The sequence below is a fragment of the Xenopus laevis genome, chromosome 5L, assembly GCF_017654675.1.
Source record: "Xenopus laevis strain J_2021 chromosome 5L, Xenopus_laevis_v10.1, whole genome shotgun sequence".
Lineage (NCBI taxonomy): Eukaryota > Metazoa > Chordata > Amphibia > Anura > Pipidae > Xenopus > Xenopus laevis.
Window position 1 is genome coordinate 18,350,690 of NC_054379.1, and position 21,108 is coordinate 18,371,797.

General features: G+C 41.1%; 1 protein-coding gene across 5 annotated transcripts in view; it reads left to right on the forward strand.

Moving 5' to 3' along the window:
- The first annotated feature begins 5,308 nt into the window (after positions 1 to 5,308).
- coq8a.L (coenzyme Q8A L homeolog) overlaps positions 5,309 to 21,108 on the forward strand; it is a 53,117-nt gene continuing 37,317 nt past the window's right edge. Inside the window, exons 1-3 of one of the 5 annotated variants that reach the window (XM_018262036.2) lie at positions 5,309 to 5,458; positions 17,945 to 18,143; positions 20,654 to 21,049. In XM_018262036.2, coding sequence (XP_018117525.1) covers positions 17,967 to 18,143; positions 20,654 to 21,049 — 573 coding nt within the window. In that variant the 5' untranslated portion in view covers positions 5,309 to 5,458; positions 17,945 to 17,966. 5 annotated transcript variants of the gene reach the window in all.

Consider the following 21,108-nt stretch of genomic DNA (forward strand, 5'->3'; position numbering starts at 1 on the left):
TCAACCATAAGCAGCAGTCCTGCCCTGCTTTATGGCTGAGATTCTAGCTATCTGTATAAAAGCGCATTCTGTCCCAGTGGCTGCACAGATCCTATCTGATCCCCATTGTAAGCAGCAGTCCTGCCCTGCTTTATGGCAGCTGAGATTCTAGCTATCTGTATAACAGAGCATTCTGTCCCAGTGGCTGCACAGATCCTATCTGATCCCCATTGTAAGCAGCAGTCCTGCCCTGCTTTGTGGCTGAGATTCTAGCTATCTGTATAACAGAGCATTCTGTCCCAGTGGCTGCACAGATCCTAAAGTTTTACTCACGGAACGTCAATGGCGGAGCTCACCCGGACCAACATGACTTCCTGCTTGATCGCAGCTCTCGCGATAAGCCGGTCACTCCTCACCGGCTAATACTTCTAATCCAAAAACCACAGATCGCTGTCAGGCGCTGACCAAGAACATCAGGAATCCAGCACAGTTATCATCAAACTTCGGCTTTTATTCGCACATAAAAAGGGTTACAGTGGAGGGTGTACAATTCTAACGCGTTTCATGCACATAGCTGGGCACTTCAACTGATGAAGTGCCCAGCTATGTGCATGAAACGCGTTAGAATTGTACACCCTCCACTGTAACCCTTTTTATGTGCGAATAAAAGCCGAAGTTTGATGATAACTGTGCTGGATTCCTGATGTTCTTGGTCAGCGCCTGACAGCGATCTGTGGTTTTTGGATTAGCTGCACAGATCCTATCTGATCCCCATTGTAAGCAGCAGTCCTGTCCTGCTTTATGGCTGAGATTCTAGCTATCTGTATAACAGAGCATTCTGTCCCAGTGGCTGTACAGATCCTATCTGATCCCCATTGTAAGCAACAGTCCTGTCCTGCTTTATGGCTGAGATTCTAGCTATCTGTATAACAGAGCATTCTGTCCCAGTGGCTGCACAGATCCTATCTGATCCCCATTGTAAGCAGAAGTCTTGCCCTGCTTTATGGCTGAGATTCTAGCTATCTGTATAACAGAGCATTCTGTCCCAGTGGCTGCACAGATCCTATCTGATCCCCATAGTGAGCAGATATGTTCTGTGGAGCTCCTGTGTGATGTGCTTTTCTCAGGCCCTGCAAGGGTATGGGACTGCTTTATTCCTGTTTTGGTGTTTATTAAACCTGATTTTTTTATTTTTTTTTTGGAGGTTGGAAAGGAGTTTATCCTCTCCTGTAAGAAATGAGACAAAACTGTTATTGCTGAAAGGAAAGGGTCAAGGCAGAAAATTGCGACAGAAAGAGTTGTAAGTAAAACTAAGTCCAGAAGAAAAAAAAACTGTATGGAGGAGGATATGAGAGAAACCTTTTCTCAAGCAATATAGGAAGATTTAGAGAAATCTCCAGTTTTGGTGTCCCTTTAAGCATGTGTCCTCGTCCTATGTGTGGCTCTGAAACCCCTCTGAAAGCCTGTAATAGTCAGTTGCGTGTGGCCGGTACCCCTGCGTAATCATCCACCAGAGAAGCATTTGTGGGTGACAGTGAACGATCTGAGACCCCTAGGTAGGAGCAGGGAGATTGGTGCTGGCAAGGGAAAAGTAATGGCAATTGGTAAAGCAGAGCAATCCAGTGATGTTTCTGTGGTGCCTGCCTGCGTGGATCCAAAGCATTTTTTAGGAATAGAGGTGCATGCTGGGCTGAAGGTACAGCAGAGGAAAGACGCAATGTGGATGTGGCTGCAGAGAGTGCTGCTAATTGTGCCTGTGAGAACTTGGCAATGATTTGGACTGTATTGAGGTAATGGAAGAGGGCTTAGATTGAGTGAGCAAGGACTGTGTTATTACTGTTAATCTAGTCCTGTAATTTTGCACGGTGAAGGGGCAGAACATCTTTGGGGCGATCTTGGAGTCATGCAAAGCACATGGTTGGGGCAAATATTTGTTGTCTTTTGATCAGACACAAGCTTTTGATAAGGTTAACCGTGACTATCTATGGGCTGTTTTGTCTAAATATTCATTAGTTGGTTGAAGGTTTTGTACAAAGGAGCTAAAAGCTTCCCACTGATTAATGGTTGGCAAGGTGAAAGCTTTGAGCTTGGAGCCGTGGTAAGACAGGGCTGCCCTATGAGTCCACTTCTCTAAGTATTCGCTCTGGATCCCTTCCGGAGGATGCTGGAGGAGAAAGGTTTGGATGGGTCTGTGTTCCTGGAGGGCAGCGACTCAGTAGAGCGGATGATGTGTCAGTGAAGAGAAAGTGGGTGCTGATTTGGCAAAAGTTCACAGTTTGAAATTTGGAGGAAGAGACTATGGGCCATTTTCTGTTAAACTGCTCAATTTCTTTATGATCATGTCCTGTCTATACTGGGTATTAAGAGGGTCTTTAGGGGAACTTATGAGAAAAGGGCCTATGGTATCATATTTTTTCAGTACTTAGGTATCACTTATGAATGGTGAGGTGTGGTAAAACCTTTGGGAGGGAGGAAGGAACCATGGATCTGACTGTAAAGAAAATTCTGAGGGGAATTAATTTTTACATAGATAAGTTCCTTTGATGATATTTAATTTGCTTTAAATTAGGATTGTAAATTTATATCCTGTGTTTATGGTTTTGAACTTTTGTTTTTTTTCTGTTTTTGTTAATGTTTTAGATTCAATAAAAATCATCATTGCAAACAGCAGTCCTGCCCTGCTTTTTGAGATTATAGCTAAGGAAAGGAATTCCACATATCAGTATCCACTGTCCCTACATATATCAATGACCCTGAACTATTCTAGGGATTTCAGGCTAGTGGCAGACGGGGAGATTAGTCGCCCACAAGGCAACTTCAGAAATCCGAAGTGTTCCCGCCGGCAAGAATACGGATCGCCGGTGCGATCACTTCGGGTTTCCGAAGTTGCCTCGTGGGTGACTAACCTCCCCGTCTGCCACTAGCCTAAAAGCCATAGAGTAGTTCAGGGTCATTGATATATATTAAAGGAACAGTAACACCAAAAAATTTAAGTGTTTTAAAGTAATGAAAATATGATGTAGTGGTGCCCTGCACTGGTAAAACTACAATAGTAGTGTTTCTGAAGGAAACACAGCAGTTTTACCAGTGCAGGGCAACAGTACATTATATTTTCATTACTTTTATTTTTTGATGTTACTGTTCAGGGAGATCAGTCGCACATAGTAGAGGAGATTTTTCGATGGGCGACTAATCCTAACCCCGTCTGCCAACACCCTTAAAGTTCAAGTTTAAGAGCCAGAAGAAGTATGTAGGTGCATGTTTATATGCAGCCACAGAGGTCAGTAAAGTCAAGAGATTGGTTAAGGTCAGGTCAGATTCCATTCCAAGGAAGGACTCCCAGGCTTCATTTCTGCACTAAACGCAGCAGTTATTTTTAACGCATATAACTATAACGACTGTTATTATATTATATATTATTATATTATAGTGCTAATAAACTCTGCAGCATGTGGATTCTGTGTGCCCAATACTAAAAGCAAAAGGTGGCAACTGTAGAGAATATACAATATTCCTGTAACAAAGCACCGTGCTGGCCCCTCCTGCTATACCATAGAATATGTATATACTATATTCCTGTAACAAAGGTTTACCCCCCCTTAGTTAGCCCCAGCTATACCATGGAAGCTGTATATAATATACTTTATCCCTGTAACATGGCACACCATGGAATATGTATATATTACGCTATACTATAGTCTAACAAAGCACAAAGGGGTACTCCCCTAGCCCCAGCTACACCATGGAATCTGTATATAAAATAATATACTTCTGTAACAGAATAAGCAAATGCCCCTGCTAGACCATGGAAGCTGTATATATAATACACTAGCCTTGTAATAAACGCAAATGTGGGCCCTTTAGCCTCCACTATATAACCAAACAGTACACAGGGTTGCCATCAGAAATCACAGGGCCCCGTACAGCAACATTTTCTGGGCCCCCGTCCACACCACAGTAAAACTTCCACAAAGACACTAAAAACGGTAAACCCAATAACTCACAAGTTATAAAAAGCCATTGGTGGTCAGGGCCCCCTTATAATTTTAAAAAAATCACTATATATAGTGAATAAAGTACCCCCTCTTGTAAAATATACAGATATTATAAGTTACCGAGGAGTTTCATGACCATATAAAAACACGAGGCCGAAGGCCTTTTGTTTTTATAAAGGTCATGGAACTCCGAGGTAACTTCTAATTTCCTCATATTTTACAACAGAGGATACTTTATTTATTATAATACACAAATTTCAGTGAGTCATGTGACAGAAATGACATCAGAACTCACCGTTTATAACTGATGACATCAGAACTCACCGTTTATAAGGATTTAATTTACAAGATATTCATGGCTTTTGTGTATTTTAACTGGGTATTTGCACACTCTGTATATAACAGGATTTGGGTTCCTACTGAGACCTAGGGTTGCCACCTGGCCGGTATTTTACTGGCCTGGTCGGTAAAAATGATTGTTCATCCCAATATTATTAATAGAGAAAAAAGATAAATATATAGGATGGCCGGTATTTTTTTCCAGAAAAGGTGGCAACCCTACTGAGACCAGAACTAGGCAAACTCTGCACAGACAGGCTCTGTTGTAACTACATATATTATTACACTGCAGAGAGTCCCAGCTAGGCAAATATTAAGCACAACATACACAGCACTGCTTTGTCTCTCTCATGTTCTTCTTCTCTACAAGCTCCACGATGCCGCCATTCAGCTCTCTTTCTGCCATAAAGGAGCTCAAATAGAAAACAGTGCGCTTACAGGGGCGGGACTGAGGCTGCAGAATTACCTAACAAAAATTAGAAGCTGTCATTGGCTGAAAAGCAATGGGGCAGGGCGAGAGTGTAGAGTTAGGGGTTGTCTGCCAATTTGATACTGCTCAACTGCAGTCGTCCATTGTGTCACAGTTGAAATTGAGTTTGCTGATTGTGGAATTTGCAGATAATCCCTAAATTTGCACTTCTCCTCCACATACCATTTTCGGCACGGTTTAGGGTCTTCGGCACATTCCCTTTAGCCCTGGGCCGATACTGGTGTACCCCCTTGTCTGTACTTAAACTATCTCTGTAAAATGCCAAAACATGGGGCGGTGCCTGTAGACAGCCCGAACTGCACAACATGTTGATGTTTCTACAACACCTGTGAGACCCTCCCAACGCGCCTTCCTATTGGCTCGACTTCATGTTATTGAAGGCTTATTGGTTTCGCCTACGTTCTCTCCGCAGTCTGTATTTGCCTATCTCGAGTGACGGTCAACCTAAAGCACAAATCACATTTCAGCTTTCAGAGCCTTAGCCAATGAGGTGTCAGGAAGGCGGGGATGGAGGCGGGACAGTGTGCACTGGGAGGAAGGGTGCGCGCTGCTGGTAAACATTCTTGACCGCGTGTGAGAAGACGAAGCAGAGGCCGAGAGGAGTTCCGCCGTACTGAGACCCCCGGGGCTTTCTTGCACGGGTAGGAGCGCACAGGCACGTACAGGGGCTGCATCTAGAAACTGACCGCGTGTCCCCAGCACTGTGTAGGGGCGGGGCAATGCAGCTGGGTGAGGGGAAGTTGAATCCGCAGCCTCTTTGTAACTCCTGGTCATGTCCAGTGTGGCACCCAGTGTAGTGAAGCCAAATAAAGGGGAGCTTGTGTGAATGTAGGGCAGGTAAGTGGAGGTGTGTGTATTAAGACAAGTAATTGGGGTCGGATACAGGAGGAAGAGATCGGGCGGTGTAAGTAGGCAGGGGCCAAGGAATTTGGGTATGTGGGAAGGAGAGGCAAATAACCAGTGGGGCAAAGTCATTGGGACATGTCTGTGTAGGGAGGGGAACCAATAAGGTTTTGTGTGAAAGAAAGCAGGGGGCAAGTAAATAGAGAAACTTGTGAGAAGGAAGGCGGGGCAAGTAAATGGGGGTAAATATAAGTGCAAGAGGCAGCTGTTTATAGAAGAATTTAACCCTTAACTAAAAAGAAAACCCTACTCCCTACAATACAAAGACCCTCCTCCCCCCCGGGAAATGCCCCTAACTTTTTACTTACCCCTCGGTGCAGATTCAGGGATCGCAGTTCACGGCAGCCATCTTCTGGCGCTTCAGCAATTTCCGTCTATTTCGGCGCATGCGCAGCTGTCACGAGCTGGGAAATTGCTCCAACGGCGCATGCGCCAGTCTCAGATTACTGAAGACACAGAAGATGGCTGCCGTGAACTGCGATCCCTGAATCTGCACCGTGCGGTAAGTAAAGAGGGGCATTTCCCCAGGCTAGCAGATAGGCGGAGGGGTAGGGGGGTAGGGTTTTTTATAGTCAACTGTTGAATTTTTCCTTAAAGGAGAAGGAAATTCCCTGGGCGCAAAAACCCTCCCCCCTCTCCTGTGCTGCCCCCCTCCGTCCTCCCCCCTGGCCTACCTGTCCCGCAGGGCAAATGCCCCTTAACTTGTTGATTACCCCTCTGCACAGGTCCAGTCCACGGAGATCACAGGCGCCATCTTCTCCTAAAGCGATCTTCTTCCTGCTTTGACCGGCGTTTTTGGCGCATGCGCAGTAGGAGCATTTCGTCGGCTCGGATCTACTGCGCATGCGCCAAAAGTCACGAAGTCGGAAAACTAGGGGCATGCGTGAGGGAAGGCAGAGGCTAATAACTAGTGGCATGTGTAAGGCAAGGCAGGAGCTAATAACCAGGGGCATGCGTGAGGGAAGGCAGGGGCTAATAACCAGGGGCATGCGTGAGGGAAGGCAGGGGCTAATAACAAGGGCATGTGTAAGGCAAGGCAGGAGCTAATAACCAGGGGCATGCGTGAGGGAAGGCAGGGGCTAATAACTAGGGGCATATGTGAGGGAAGGCAGGGGCTAATAACTAGGGGCATATGTGAGGGAAGGCAGGGGGTAATAACTAGGGCATATGTGAGGGAAGGCAGGGGCTAATAACTAGGGCATATGTGAGGGAAGGCAGGGGGTAATAACTAGGGGCATGTGTGAGGGAAGGCAGAGTATTTTGGGGTAAGTTGTTGTAGGTAAGGGTACATTTCAGGGCTGTAGTTGTGGAAATAGGGACAAGTCACTGACCTATCAAGGTCATATGAACTCTCCGTTTATACAGTGGTCATTGCAGTAAAACAAGTCTTATGAAATCTGCTGCCTTAAAGGACCAGTAACATCAAAAAATGTAATTATTTTTAAAGTAATAAAAATATGCTGTGTTTCCTTGCACTTGTAAAACTGCTGTTTGCTTCAGAAACACTACTGTTGTTTATATAAATAAGCTGCTTTGTAGCAGTGCGGGCAGCCATTCAAAGGAGAAAAGGCTCAGGTTACACAGCAGATAAGCTCTGTAGTAGAACATAATGTTATCCATTATTTATCCTGTGCCATATAACCTTTTTTTCAATTTCCGCCATTGATATTCAGCTGCTTGTTTTATATGAACTATAGTCGAGTTTCTGAAGCAAACACATCAGTTTTACCAGTGCAGGGCAACACTACATGATATTTTCATTACTTTAAACCACTTTTATGTTTTGGTGTTACTGTTCCTTTAAGATGCTTCTATTATCCCAGTTTGTGCCATAGAGCAGCATATACAGTATGCAGATTAGTGCATTGTTGTGAGCACAAGGAAACCTTATAACTAAAGTGCATTGCTAGATACACACCTCAGTGTCAGGGGAACACAATGTGAGTGCAGTTACATTTGTTTTACTTGCTCTTTGTGTTTGTGCCCAGCGTAGCGTCCAGGCTGAACATATGGAAAGTTGCAGGCGGAGCTTGTTTTCAACCTTGCTTCAGATTATATATTCACCAGTCATGAAGAGTGATGCATGTGTGATTTAAACGCTCTTAAGGTGCTGCAAGTAAACCAGCAAATATGTGGACTTTAAAGTATTAATAAATATTTAACCATACGCTCTCCGTTTATAGAGCTTAAAAATTAATTTGTATGATTGTGCCCTGCTAACATTGCTTTTCTCTGTCTTTCTGCCAATTAATCCTGTTTAATCATGTGTCGACTTCACATTCAATCTGTTAAAGAGTGCTATTATAAAGGTAGCTAGAATCTCGGCCATAAAGCAAGACCGCACTGCTGCTTTGTAGACTTTCCTATATAAGCGTACGCATTTTCTTTTCCAGAAATGATGCGTTCAAGGTTTGTTAGATTATTAAAGTGCAGTTACATTTACAGATTAAAAATGTTACATTAAACTTGTTTATAAATGTAGCTGCGATTGAGAGCTTTATTTGTTTATCCTGTTGTGTCCTCTAGGTCTGACTCTTGAAACAAGGTAGCTGTGCTAATATGTTCTGCAACATTGTTTCAGGAGTTGGAAGCTGCAGTGCAGAATGACACTGCCTTCAACAGCAAATATAGTTACAAATAAAGTAAAACCACTGATTTATATGTATATCTATCTGTGGCTGTAATGCATTTGTATATGTGTATGTTGTATATCTCTATACATATATTGTACATTGAAAAGCTGTTTATAATTTTATTTTTCTTTCAAAAAAAAAAAAATGGAGATCCCCATTTCTGTAACTGGGTTAAACACAAAATAAAACATCATTTGTGTTCAACTGCAGGGTACCAGAGTGAGGCATTTGTAGTTACCCTCTTTTCTAGGATGTACTGCAGGAATTTGGGACAGTTATCTCTATGTAAAGGCCCAGGGGGGGAAAAGCCATGACACACGACAAGATGTTTTCAGACCCTGGAGAGAGAAACGTTCTCTGTGATTTATATTTAATTTTTGAAATTTTATTTTTGGTCTGCTATGTTGGTTGCCAAGGGGTGTAGATGTAGCAGCCCTGCCCTGCTTTATGGCTGAGATTCTAGCTATCTGTATAACAGAGCATTCTGTCCCAGTGGCTGCACAGATCCTATCTGATCCCCATTATAAGCAGCAGTCCTGCCCTGCTTTATGGCAGCTGAGATTCTAGCTATCTGTATAACAGAACATTCTGTCCCAGTGGCTGCACAGATCCTATCTGATCCCCATTGTAAGCAGCAGTCCTGCCCTGCTTTATGGCTGAGATTCTAGCTATCTGTATAACAGAGCATTCTGTCCCATTGGCTGCACAGATACCGTCTGATCCCCATTGTAAGCAGCAGTCCTGCCCTGCTTTATGGCTGAGATTCTAGTTATCTGTATAACAGAGCATTCTGTCCCATTGGCTGCACAGATACCGTCTGATCCCCATTGTAAGCAGCAGTCCTACCCTGCTTTATGGCTGAGATTCTAGCTATCTGTATAACAGAGCATTCTGTCCCAGTGGCTGCACAGGTCCTATCTGTATCGGAAAACTCATTGTAAGTAGCAGTCCACCGCAAGAATCAAAATATTCACGGATAGAAAAAAATGTACATTAATGAAACTAAAAAAAAAATAAAGCTGCCCAGCACTAATTAAAAGTGCATACAAAATATTTAATGCAAAATTTAAAATTCTAGTATCACATCTATTAAAGTGTTGTTAAAGTATGAAGTATTCAACTAAGTTGATGCATAAAATCTATTTTTGGCACAGGGTGAGTTAATATTTCGCTTGACATTCAGTCATTCCTCGGAGCTTGTTAGTCGCCAGTATCCTGCTCCGTCACTTCTCAGTTCATTGTTCCGGCTGTGTATGACATGGTGGGTGGTAATGGTTCTGCTTTTATCACCGTTGACTTCTGGTTACACTTGTTGGTCAGTAATATCCGAGCTGCTGTGTGTGGCAAACCAGTAGTCTGATGGGGTCCGTGAGCCCCTCTTTAAGTTTGTCTTCCTTCCAAGTTCCTGTTTCTCTTGGCTGCCTGCCTTTTGGCGTGTAAACTACAGCTTGTTTATTTGGGTTAGTTAAACCACTTTTGTCCAATAGCTGTCTCACATTTTTAATCCTTGGGGGCGAACTGTATGTTTTGCAGCTTGATACCAAAATTATTGCTATTGCATAGAGCAGTTAAAGAGTTAATGGGAAGCTAACATAAAGAGACGTTTGCAATTAACAGGTGGCCCTTTAGCTCTTGATCTCCAACTCCCAACATTCTCTGAGCTGTTGTTTAGCAAGAGCCGAATTGACATATTTTGGGGGGAGATCTGCGTTTGCAGGATTTTTTGCAAAATGATTTTGACTGCATGCATCCATTTTTAAGGCCAGGTTTATTATACAGTTAGTGGCCGGTTATCCAGAATGCTCTGCAACTGGGGTTTTCTGGGTGACTGATCTTTCCGTAATTTGGATCTTCATATCCAGCCAATCGGCTGGTTTTGCCTCCAATAAGTATTTATTAACTCTAGTTGGGATCAAGTACAAGGTACAGGTATGGGATCCGTTATCCAGAAACCCTTCATCCAGAAATTTCCGAATTACGGGGGTCGGCTCATCAATTGGGCCAGCCGTAAAATTTTGATTGGGTGCCTTTGCGTGGGTGCATTTGACACCTGAACAGCGGCCAATGTGCTGAATCGTCAGATACAGGTAGGATTCTATTGTTTCTATCTGTATATCTTGCGATTCAGCTGAGCTTTCCACGTCTGTATTGAAACGAATGATCTTTCCTGCGACCAATGGTCACAAGAACGATCGGAATTGTTACATCCATGGCACCTTAAGAGTTCACAGCTTGGTGTGAATACAGATTCTCTATATACTCTATACCCCGTTTTAACATTTTCATGGGGACCCATTCAAAATGTAAATTACAGGAAAGAAAAACAGTTTGCCTTTATGGTATGGGGGAAACATAACATCTGGAGATTTGTAAAATTGGGGTTGTATTGTTATGTTTACTTTAGACTCGTATAAAGGAATTTAATACTGTACTATATTTATTTGCACATGCGGTGGCTGCCATATTGAACGTATTTAATCATAGAGTATCTTCCCCACCATTCAGTAACTGCAAATAAATATATATATATATATATATATATATATATATATATATATATATATATATATATATATATATCTCTATATATATCTCTCTATATATATATATATATATATATATATATCTCTATATATATATATATATATATATATATATATATATATATATATATATATATATATATATATATATATATATATATATATATATATATATATATATCTCTATCAAGGCACTAACAGGTCTTAAGACAATTTAAACACCACAGTTCCCAGAATTCTGCAACACGTATTGGCTATTCTGGGGTTTTAACTGGTGAAAGAAATGGGCTATATTTGCACGCAAGTGAGGAATGCCCTGAGCAGTTAGGCATAGGCATCCCTATGTATGTGTTTCTATTTTAAAGCTAATCTAATAATGTTTGCTCTGTCTTGGATAAAGCCATGTGATAGGATTAGCCAGACGCTCATTTCTATAGTGTGCCATTGAGGATCTGGCAGACACAACTAATAATGCAGGTCATTTGTGTTTTACTTCTCTGTGGTGTGGGGCACAGATGTCAATGTGTCTGAGCTACAAATCTGGCTGCTTGACGCAATAACTGAAGTGTAACTGAGAAATACTGAGGAGCTGGAACCCTATAAACTGGATCTTGGCACAGGTGCCCTTACAGCAGGTTCTCTTTTGCTTGTCATTGAGCGGAGTGTGCCACAACTGAAAGTGGACACATAGGAACTTTGCAGCTTTAAAGGAGAACTAAAGCTTCACTTAAGAAGTGGCTAGAAATGTTGTACATTATATTTTGTGCTTCTGTACCAGCCCAAGGCAACCTCAGCCTTTACCAGTAAATATCTGTGTCTCCAAAGATGCCCCAGTAGCTCCCCATCTTATTTTCTGCTGATTCACTGCACATGCTCTGTGCTGCTGTCACTTACTGAGCTTAGGGACCCACTCACAATATACAGTACACATAGAATAGAAATGTCACACTATAAGGCTGATTAGTAATTAATACAGATAATTACTACATGGCAGCACAGAAACCTGTGTAATTAGTGTCAGAATTTAATAATCAGCCCTGTAGCATCAGCTTATATTACAGGGGAAGCTCATTTTCTGCTGGATAATTAGTGACGAGCCCTAAGCTTAGCTTCTCAACAGCTGTTCAGAGCCCACTGAGCATGTGAGTGTCACAGACACTTTCCAAGATGGTGACCCCCTGTGACAAGTTTGAAGTCCTGGATCATTGCTGCTATTGACAAGCTGAAACTTTAGCCTCGTGCAATAAGTTCACTATATAAAATATGCCATTTTTATCCACATATTTTAGGGTTTAGTTCTTTAAAATTATCTTGTTTTTCATGGTCAGGCAGAAAACCCCCAGAATCCACCACTGAAGGAGAATGACCTTCATAGAATAAGCTTAAGTTCAGTATTATTGGCTACCATGGTTGGCTACCTCAACAGCATGTCCCAAATAACCTGCTTACTATTCATAAAGTGGAGGGAGTGGGCTCCTTTGGAATGGCTGTTGCTTTAACTAAACTCGCGCTAAGTACTTCCCTGTTTAAGGTGCAGTTAATTTTATACTCTTTTAGGGGCAGATTTATCAAGGGTCAAATTGAAAATTTGAAATTCGAATTTGAGATTTTTTCTATAGTCAAAACTGTCAAATTCGACTAGGGAGTTATACAAATTCGCTTCTAGTTTTTTATATTTCGATTATCTTATTATCATACTCTGGCCCTTTAAGAACTCAAATTCGACTATTCGCCACGTAAAACTTACTGAATGGCTGTTAAGTCAATAAGAGACATCCAGGGATCAATTTTCGAGTTGTTTGCAGCCTTCCTGGCATTCAAATTTTTTTCGGAGGAAATAACTGGAATCAAGTTTTTGGGTCGATCCTATTCATGCGAGTTTAAACAATTCGATATTTTAAAATAAATTTCGATTGGTCGAATTTTGAGTTTAAGGGAGTTTAAAAAACAAACTTGCATGAATTCGAAATTCGACCCTAATTCATATGTACTTTTTCATTTGGGGGTTTCTATATGCCACCTAGTTTGGTAAATCTTTTTATATCAGGCATAAACTGTTCAGTACACCCCTGGCGTTCATATTTAGAATGACTTTTTGCTGGTACGTTACAAAATGTGGGGTATATCATGGGGTAATGCAAGCTTTGTGACTTTTCAGAAATTTCATATAAACTGTTATGTTTAGCATAGCTTTGCGATTTGGTAGTTTGTAGTAGAAAGATGTCCTTACCTGCTTTAGATGCGTCAGAATGGTTTCTTTTGGAAAATATATGGTTTTCTAGGGTCTCCATACTGTTAGGTGCTCTCATCTAGTGCTTATATTGTAGTAGCCAGAGTGTCATACTTCATATGCCCTATTTGGGAGTCTCTGTATGCCACACAATTTGGTAAATCTATGTTTATTGGGTATCAAACTGTTTAGTAGACCCCCGGAATTCATATTTAGGAGGTTTATGCTGGTAATGATACATGGGTGATATGGTGCTGGAAAGTTGAAGCTTTGAGGCAATTTTCAGGTATTTCCCCAAAACCGACAATTTTGGGAAAGCCTTGTGACTCAGTAGTTTGGAGCAGAAAGGCATGGGTACCCATTTTAGATTTGGTAGAATGTGTCCTTTCCAAAAAATATATGGTTTTGGGGGGTAAACGTATATTTCTGTGTTTTTACCCCACAAAAAATGCAGTCAATGTGTTGATTTTTCATTAGCTGAAGTTACCCACAGGACTTTTTGTATGCGCTAACTTCATTTTGGGGCCTCTAAATGCCAGATACTTTGGTAACCCTATGAAAAATGGCCACCAAACTGTTTGGAGGAACCCTGGCAATCATATTTAGGGTGCTTTTTCTTGGTACGTAATGATACATGGGTGATATGATGCTGGGAAGTTGAAGCTTTGAGGCAATTTTCAGATATTTCACCAAAACCGACAATTTTGGGAAAGCCTTGCGACTTTTGCAGCAGAAAGGCTTGGTTACCCTAAAACTATACATATCTGGTATTGGCACGTTCGAAAGACATGAGGCTTTCCAAATCAGTTGGATTTTCATGCGTAAAATGAAATATTTTTTTTTGGTATAAGTTCATATATTTTGAGAATTTTTTTTCTTTTTTTGTATTTAGCACTATACATCTTTTGCAGAGGTGGAAATGCATGAAAACTCAGGCAGATTTAGAAAGCTAAAAAAAACCAATGTATAGTTTTCCTAGGTAAACTATAGGTTTCCCCTCAGAAAATGCCCCTAAAGTGAGAGAGCTCAAAAAGTCTGGCATTTCGCGTAACCAAAATGGTCAATTCTGGTGGCACTTAAAGGGTTAATTACAAACTTAAAGGGATCCTGTCATCGGAAAACGTTTTTTTTCTAAACACATCAGTTACTAGTGCTACTCCAGCAGAATTCTGCACCGAAATCCATTTCTCAAAAGAGCAAACAGATTTTTTTTTATATTCAATTTTGAAATCTGACATGGGGCTAGACATTTTGTCAATTTCCCAGCTGCCCCCAGTCATGTGACTTGTGCCTGCACTTTAGGAGACAAATGCTTTCTGGCAGGCGGCTGTTTTTCCTTCTCAATGTAACTGAATGTGTCTCAGTGGGACATTGTTTTTTTCTATTGAGTGTTGTTCTTAGATATACCAGGCAGCTGTTATCTTGTGTTAGGGAACTGCTATCTGGTTACCTTCTCATTGTTCTTTTGTTTGGCTGCTGGGGGGGAAAAGGGAGGGGGGTGATATCACTCCAACTTGCAGTACAGCAGTAAAGAGTAATTGAAGTTTATCAGAGCACAAAGTCACATGACTTGGGGCAGCTGGGAAATTGACAATCTAGCCCCGTGTCAGATTTCAAAATTGAATATAAAAAAAATATGTTTGCTTTTTTAAGTAATGGATTTCAGTGCAGAATTCTGCTGGAGCAGCACTATTAACTGATTCATTTTGACAGTATCCCTTTAACTGTTCTGAAAAAGTCTTTACTTATTCTAATAGCTCATAGACAGCTTAATATTTAACATAAAGTGTCCCTGTTTGGCTTCCCACAGTCACCTGGGTTATGCGATTGGTTACTTTAGAAGGGGAAAGTTGGTAGAACTTCATTATATATATATTAATATGACAAATCATTATTCAAATATGAAGAGCAAGGTGAAAGAAGAACAAGGGGAATGTGCGTCAGTTTTATATCTTGATCATGTAATTGGGAAAGAAGAGGAAGCAATGTCAATTTGACCCACAAAGAAACTTATCCCCTGCACTGAAATCATTTGTATAAATAATGATGACTAGCATCTGCCAAGCGGTGCCAATAACCCAGTCACTTGGCTGAAGCCTCAATTCACCAGCAGGTTTAATGATCTTAGATATGGGAGTCTCTCTGGTGTATTGCACAGTTAACAATGTACTGACCATATTGAGTGGCTTCTAGTAAATGGGCTTTTATGTGTGTAATGGTTTGTGGTTTTTCGTTCAATTGCTCTTGTGCACCTGTATTTGCTTTCTAGTCTTGTTTAAAATTCTTTAGCTGTTTAAAAGGCACTGCAGCTTAAATTCTTTATTAATAGTATATTGGGGAAATACGATCTGGCCCTTTAAGTGCCCATTGGAGGGCTCTGGGTTCCCTTGGCCTTAGGTTACAGACCTAAAACACTGTTCTAAAAACTTTCCAAAATGCGTACTTTTTTAAAATATTGTAATTGCGATTGAACGCAAAAAATTTCTGTTTATATTCTCTGCACTTCTGGCTTCGACTCCTGAAACAATGTTGCAAGCCAGCGTATTAAACCTGAATTAAAGACCCAGAGAAGAACTGTCAAACCCATAGAAAGGGTCATACAAATGGCACTTTGAGCTGCAGTTGCATTTTGCAAGTGATATTAAAGCCGTTGACGTTTTTAAATGAAGGTTTATTGAAGAGTTGCTCACAAATTAAACTTTCTTTCATTACACAAATGCCGGCTAAATACACGTTATGTCGGTATTAATACCCTTCTTCTTCGCTTTACTTCTATTTAATTATTTCAAGCAGTGATGTGAATTAAGAAGATAACATTATGTATGGCCTGAGCGTGTGTGCGTCAGTCTCCATTTATATGCAAACCATCCTGTTCTCTATTTAATACTCAAATACTGATGAGGGAAACACTTTGTTAGATAAGAGCCATTTATTGTCCCATTGTACAATGTCAAGCACTTCAGTGAAGAGTTCCAGGCAAGGGAATGTTCTCTGCTGCCATTGGTGGCCCAGTGCCCCGAAAACTATCTAAAATCAAAAAATGAAGAACTGGATTGCACACTCTATGGAAAAAAGTTTTATTTACAGAAAAAAAGGTTACTTATTTATTTTTCAATTTCTGTGCCCCTGATGATCGGTTTACAGTCGAAACGCATGGGGCTAATAATTTGATTTTTTTTAACCTTTTCTTTTTTCTGTAAAGAACACTTTTTCCATAGAGAGTGTGCAATCCTGTTCTTCATTTTTTGCTTGTAGATATATTGGAGACTTGGTTGGGCAGACTCCCATTGGATCAGCACCTTGAATCAATTTTGAGTGTGCACCTTGTAACCTTTTTACAGTTTACATGTATTTTCCTCCAAAAACTATCTCGCAAGGCCATTCGAGTCTTAGGGCTAGGGTTGCCACCTTTTCCTAAAACCTTTACCGGCTATTGGGGGCGGGAACAAAAGGGGGCGGCCGGGATGTAAAAGGGGCGTTGCCACAACATAAAAGGGGCGGGCCGCATCATGAAGGTCTAGTTTCCAGGAGATTGGGGGCGGACCAAGGGGCCTTGTTAACGGTATTATAAATTTACCGGCAGCTACATTGCCGGTAAATTTGTAGTACCGGGCCCGGCCTTGGCAGGTGTTTTACCGGCTAGGCCAGTAAAATACCGGCTGGGTGGCAACCCTAGCCAGGGCACATGCTGCTATTTCGGGAGATTAGTTGCCCAGCAACAAATCGATTCTTTTTCTTGCGACTAATCTCCCAGAACTGCCTTCCCACCGGCTAAAATGTAAATCGCCAGTGGGATGGCAGTCGGATCGCTGTGGCTTTCCGAAGTCGCCCGAAGTTTCCTTGTGAGGCAACTTCGCGCGACTTCGGGAAAACAAAGAGCTCCAAGTGCTATACCACTGGCGATTTAGATTCTAGTCTGCAGGAAGGCAGTTTGGGGAGATTAATCACCTGGGTGTCTAATCTCCTGAAATAGCAGCGTGTGCCCTTACCCTTAGTGGTGATGTATTAAAATGGGTAGAGCTGACGGAGAAGGGATTCTCGGTTGTTTTCATCCAATTTTGAACCACAGCATCCACTCACTAATTAGCTTTTTTGATAAGCCTCTTATTGGTTGCTTTAGCTGATTTGCATCTGTTAATATGTAATTCCTCCCAAAGCACAAAAAGTAGATTCTCCTTTCACTATATCAACGGTGATAATTGTACCCGGGTCGCGCGTTTAACAAATTGGTTTCCGTGCAGGACTCTACTCTGTGGCACCATGATAGGGATTATCACTCAAAAATTCTCAGTAGTCAGGCCCGGATTTGTGGAAATGCCACCTAGGCCCGGGCCTAGGGCGGCAGGATTTTAGGGGGGTGGCATGCTGCCCAACCACACCCACATTGGTCCAAAAACACTGGAATGTGCTGGATTTTTAAACTCATTTTTAACCTTCCCATGCACCAATCCCCATTGATGAAAATTTGCACGCATAAAGGGAAGGCGACAGGGGCGACGAACGGCAGTGGGCCTAGGGGCGCCCATTATGTAAATCCGGCCCTGTCAGTAGTGCTCTATTAAGGCCTATTTATTGTAAGTCAGGGGTGACAGGCAGTGATTTTTTTTGATTACAAAGGGTTACTGCATAGTTGGGACCCCCATTTTTTCCTTTCAGTCTGTTTGCTGCATTGCTTTGCGGTTCCTATAGTTGTGAGAAGATATTTCTACTGTTCAAACAAGATTATACTTTTCATGTGATTCTTTCCAAATTTTATTTTATTAACCGTACTGTTTTCAGCTATTTCTCCTTTTTCTCTTTTTGGTTTAACCCACTTTTGCTTTTCCTAACAGGAGAGGGAAGAGACAAGCAGTCATGGCAGGGGATGCTCTAATGCTGGTGAGAGGCCTGGCCAAGCTCAGCAAGGCTGTACTAGAGGTGCAGGCAGGGCAGATGCACCAGCCAACACTTGGCATAAATGGCATTGGATTTGCCAGAAGCTGGCAGGTGGCGGTAGAAGAACGTTTCAGTGCTGCTATGGGAAAGATGCAGGCAAGTACCACTGTATATCGGCCCTGTCATTTTAATAGGTATTAAAGCCAAATGTGGCCCTAGCCAATAGTGTATAATCAACTGCTTTGTGTTCCTGTGTTTCACAGCTGGAGTAATCTGTTATCTGACCGCAAACCTCACAATAGAGAAATGTTTAAAACGGGAATTTCACTAAAAATTTGTTTGGTTTTTTTTTTTTTGTTTTTTTTTTTTTACACACACATTATGCAGGTATAATTTTATATTTTCCTGGATTTTATACCATTTTGTTCTGGTCCCCTGAAAAACTTAAAATGGGAGTTCTACTGTATGAATAATAGGGATGCACCGAATCCAGGATTAGGCCTTTTTCAGCAGGATTCGGATTTGGCCTAATCCTTCTGCCCGGCCGAACCGAATCCTAATTTCCGTATGCAAATTAGAGACAGGGAGGGAAATATCGTGACTTTTTGTCACTAAACAAGGAAGTTAAAAAGTTTTCCCCTTCCAACCCATAATTTGCATATGCAAATCAGGATTTGGTTCGGTATTCAGCCGAATCTTTTGCAAAGGATTCAGGGGTTCGGCCAAATCCAAAATAGTGGATTCGGTGCTTCCATAATAAATAAATTCCATAATGAGTAGGTGAACACCATGAACTTTTTTTTTTTTTTTTAAATATCATATTTATTGGAACAATTATATACCGTCTTGTTTTTAATTGTTGCAATAAATAGGCAGATTTTTTTTAGAAAAAATTTAAAAAATTGCTGGTGTGCACCTACTCAATATGGAATTTCTATTACATTAGTGCGTGCGTAGGCAAGGCTTAATTTACATACTAAACAAGTTAGCCCCAGCACTCATATACATATACATATAACCCCCTAAAAAAATATTCTTGCAAAACTGAACTGTAACTTTCTTAAAAAGACACTTTTAGTTTGTACAAAGCTCCGTCAGCTTATGCATGTTGAGAGTGCTGGGGCTAACTTGTTTAGTATCATATTATTACATTTACATTTTTTGTTACTGTTCCTTTAAGTCATTCAAACTGTTGGCTGTTTTTTTTTTTTTTTTTTTTTAAAGTCTTCCCTTTAAACGCATCTTCAACACCTGCTTTTATAGAAGGGATTTATATTTCTAGTTTCTCTGTAGGAAGGAAGTGTGTGTTGTTATGTATTGTGAGGGCTGCCTTGCCCAATAGAATTTTTTTTTCAGTTTTCCAGGCAGAATCATTATTCATATGCGAATTTTTTTTCGGTGCCAAGAAATGCTGACGTCGAGTTTGGCTTCTTGACAAAATGCAGTGTTTATCCAGACTTTGGCTCCAGGAAATTACTTGCCTTTTTCATATCAAGCGCTGAAAACGGTTTCTTGTTGATGGGGTATAATCCCACACCGACTGCTGTTTTGTGACGGCTTCTGTGTGATGCTGCAAAGACACCAATTTTCCGATGTCTGTTTTTATCAGCTTTCTTTAAAGGGGTGGTTCACCTTTAAGTAAACTTTTAGAAGAGCCAATTCTAAACAGATTTTCCATTGGTTTTCATTATTTATTTTTTATAGATTTATAATTATTTTCCTTTTCTTTCCAGCATTCAAATGGGGTCGCTGACCCCATATAAAAATCAAATGCTCTACAAGGCTACAAATGTATTGTTATTGCTAAGTTTCCTTTCTCATCTTTCTATTCAGTCCCTCTCCTATTCATTCAGTCTCTTATTCAAATCAATGTATGGTTGCTAGGGTAATTTGGACCCTAGCCACCAGATTGTTTATAATGCAAATTGAAGAGCCGATGAATAAAAGGCTAAATAACTTAAGAACCTTAAATAATAAAACATGAAAACCAAATGCAAATTGTCTCAGAATATTACTCTCTACATCATACTAAAAATTAACTTAAAGGTGAACAACCCCTTTAAAGGGATACTGTCATGGGAAAAAACGTTTTTTTGTTTGTTTTTTTTTTTTCAAAACACATCCGTTAATAATGCTGTTCCAGCAGAATTCTGCACTGAAATATGTTTCTCAAAAAAGCAAACATATATTTCTTTATATTTCATTTTGAAATCTGACATGGGGATAGACATATTGTTAGTTTCCCAGCTGCCCCCAGTCATGTGACTGGTGCTCTGATAAACTCCAGTCTCTCTTTACTGCTGTACTGCAAGTTGGAGTGATATCACCCCCTCAAACAAACAACGTTCATGCTGTTTGGCAGCTAATATTTCAAATCTGACTCTCAAAGTAAAGCATTAATTTTAAAAATCTACCTTATGGAACAGATTAATTATTTGCTATAATTAATGGAGTTTTTCCCCTTTGAAATTGGGTATGTTGAGGAGCTGTTTGTCAGGTAGTGTATAGATACATTGCAGTGAGGTCATCTTTGTACCTCTTGCATACTACATAAGGGGCATTTTGACATGGTTATTGTGTGTACAAGGATTTGCCATTGCCTTTTATAGTAATATGGGCCAGAACTTTTACCTCTCTTATTCTATATAAATTGTTTTTCATTGCAGGAGCTGGGCAAGCAGCAAGAGAACCTTGCTGGGCAGGATATTGAGACAGAATACAACTTCTCTGGGCCAGCTTCAGAGATTGCTGGCATGGAGTATTCCCCGTCTTCCAGCCAGACTCAGGAATTGCACCACAGTGAGGTTGATGCACAGAGCAATGATGCATCTTACAGGGGTCAGGGGCAAACAGGCAGCTCTTTCCATCCTGACCTGTCGGTTGAAAGGGACAATGGGGCCTTATTTGGAAATGTCCGTGACAGTGCCGGACCTTTTGCAGCATACAGCCAAAAAAGAGCTTTTCACCAGGACCATTCCTCTGTCAGTGGGCTGACTGCTGAGGATATTGAAAAAGCCAGAGAAGCCAAGAATAACCCACAGCAAAAGCCCCACAAGCAAATGGTAGGTATTCTGTTGTAAGTAAAGCAGAGTTGCATTAAGTGGTCTCCAAACTATTTGGA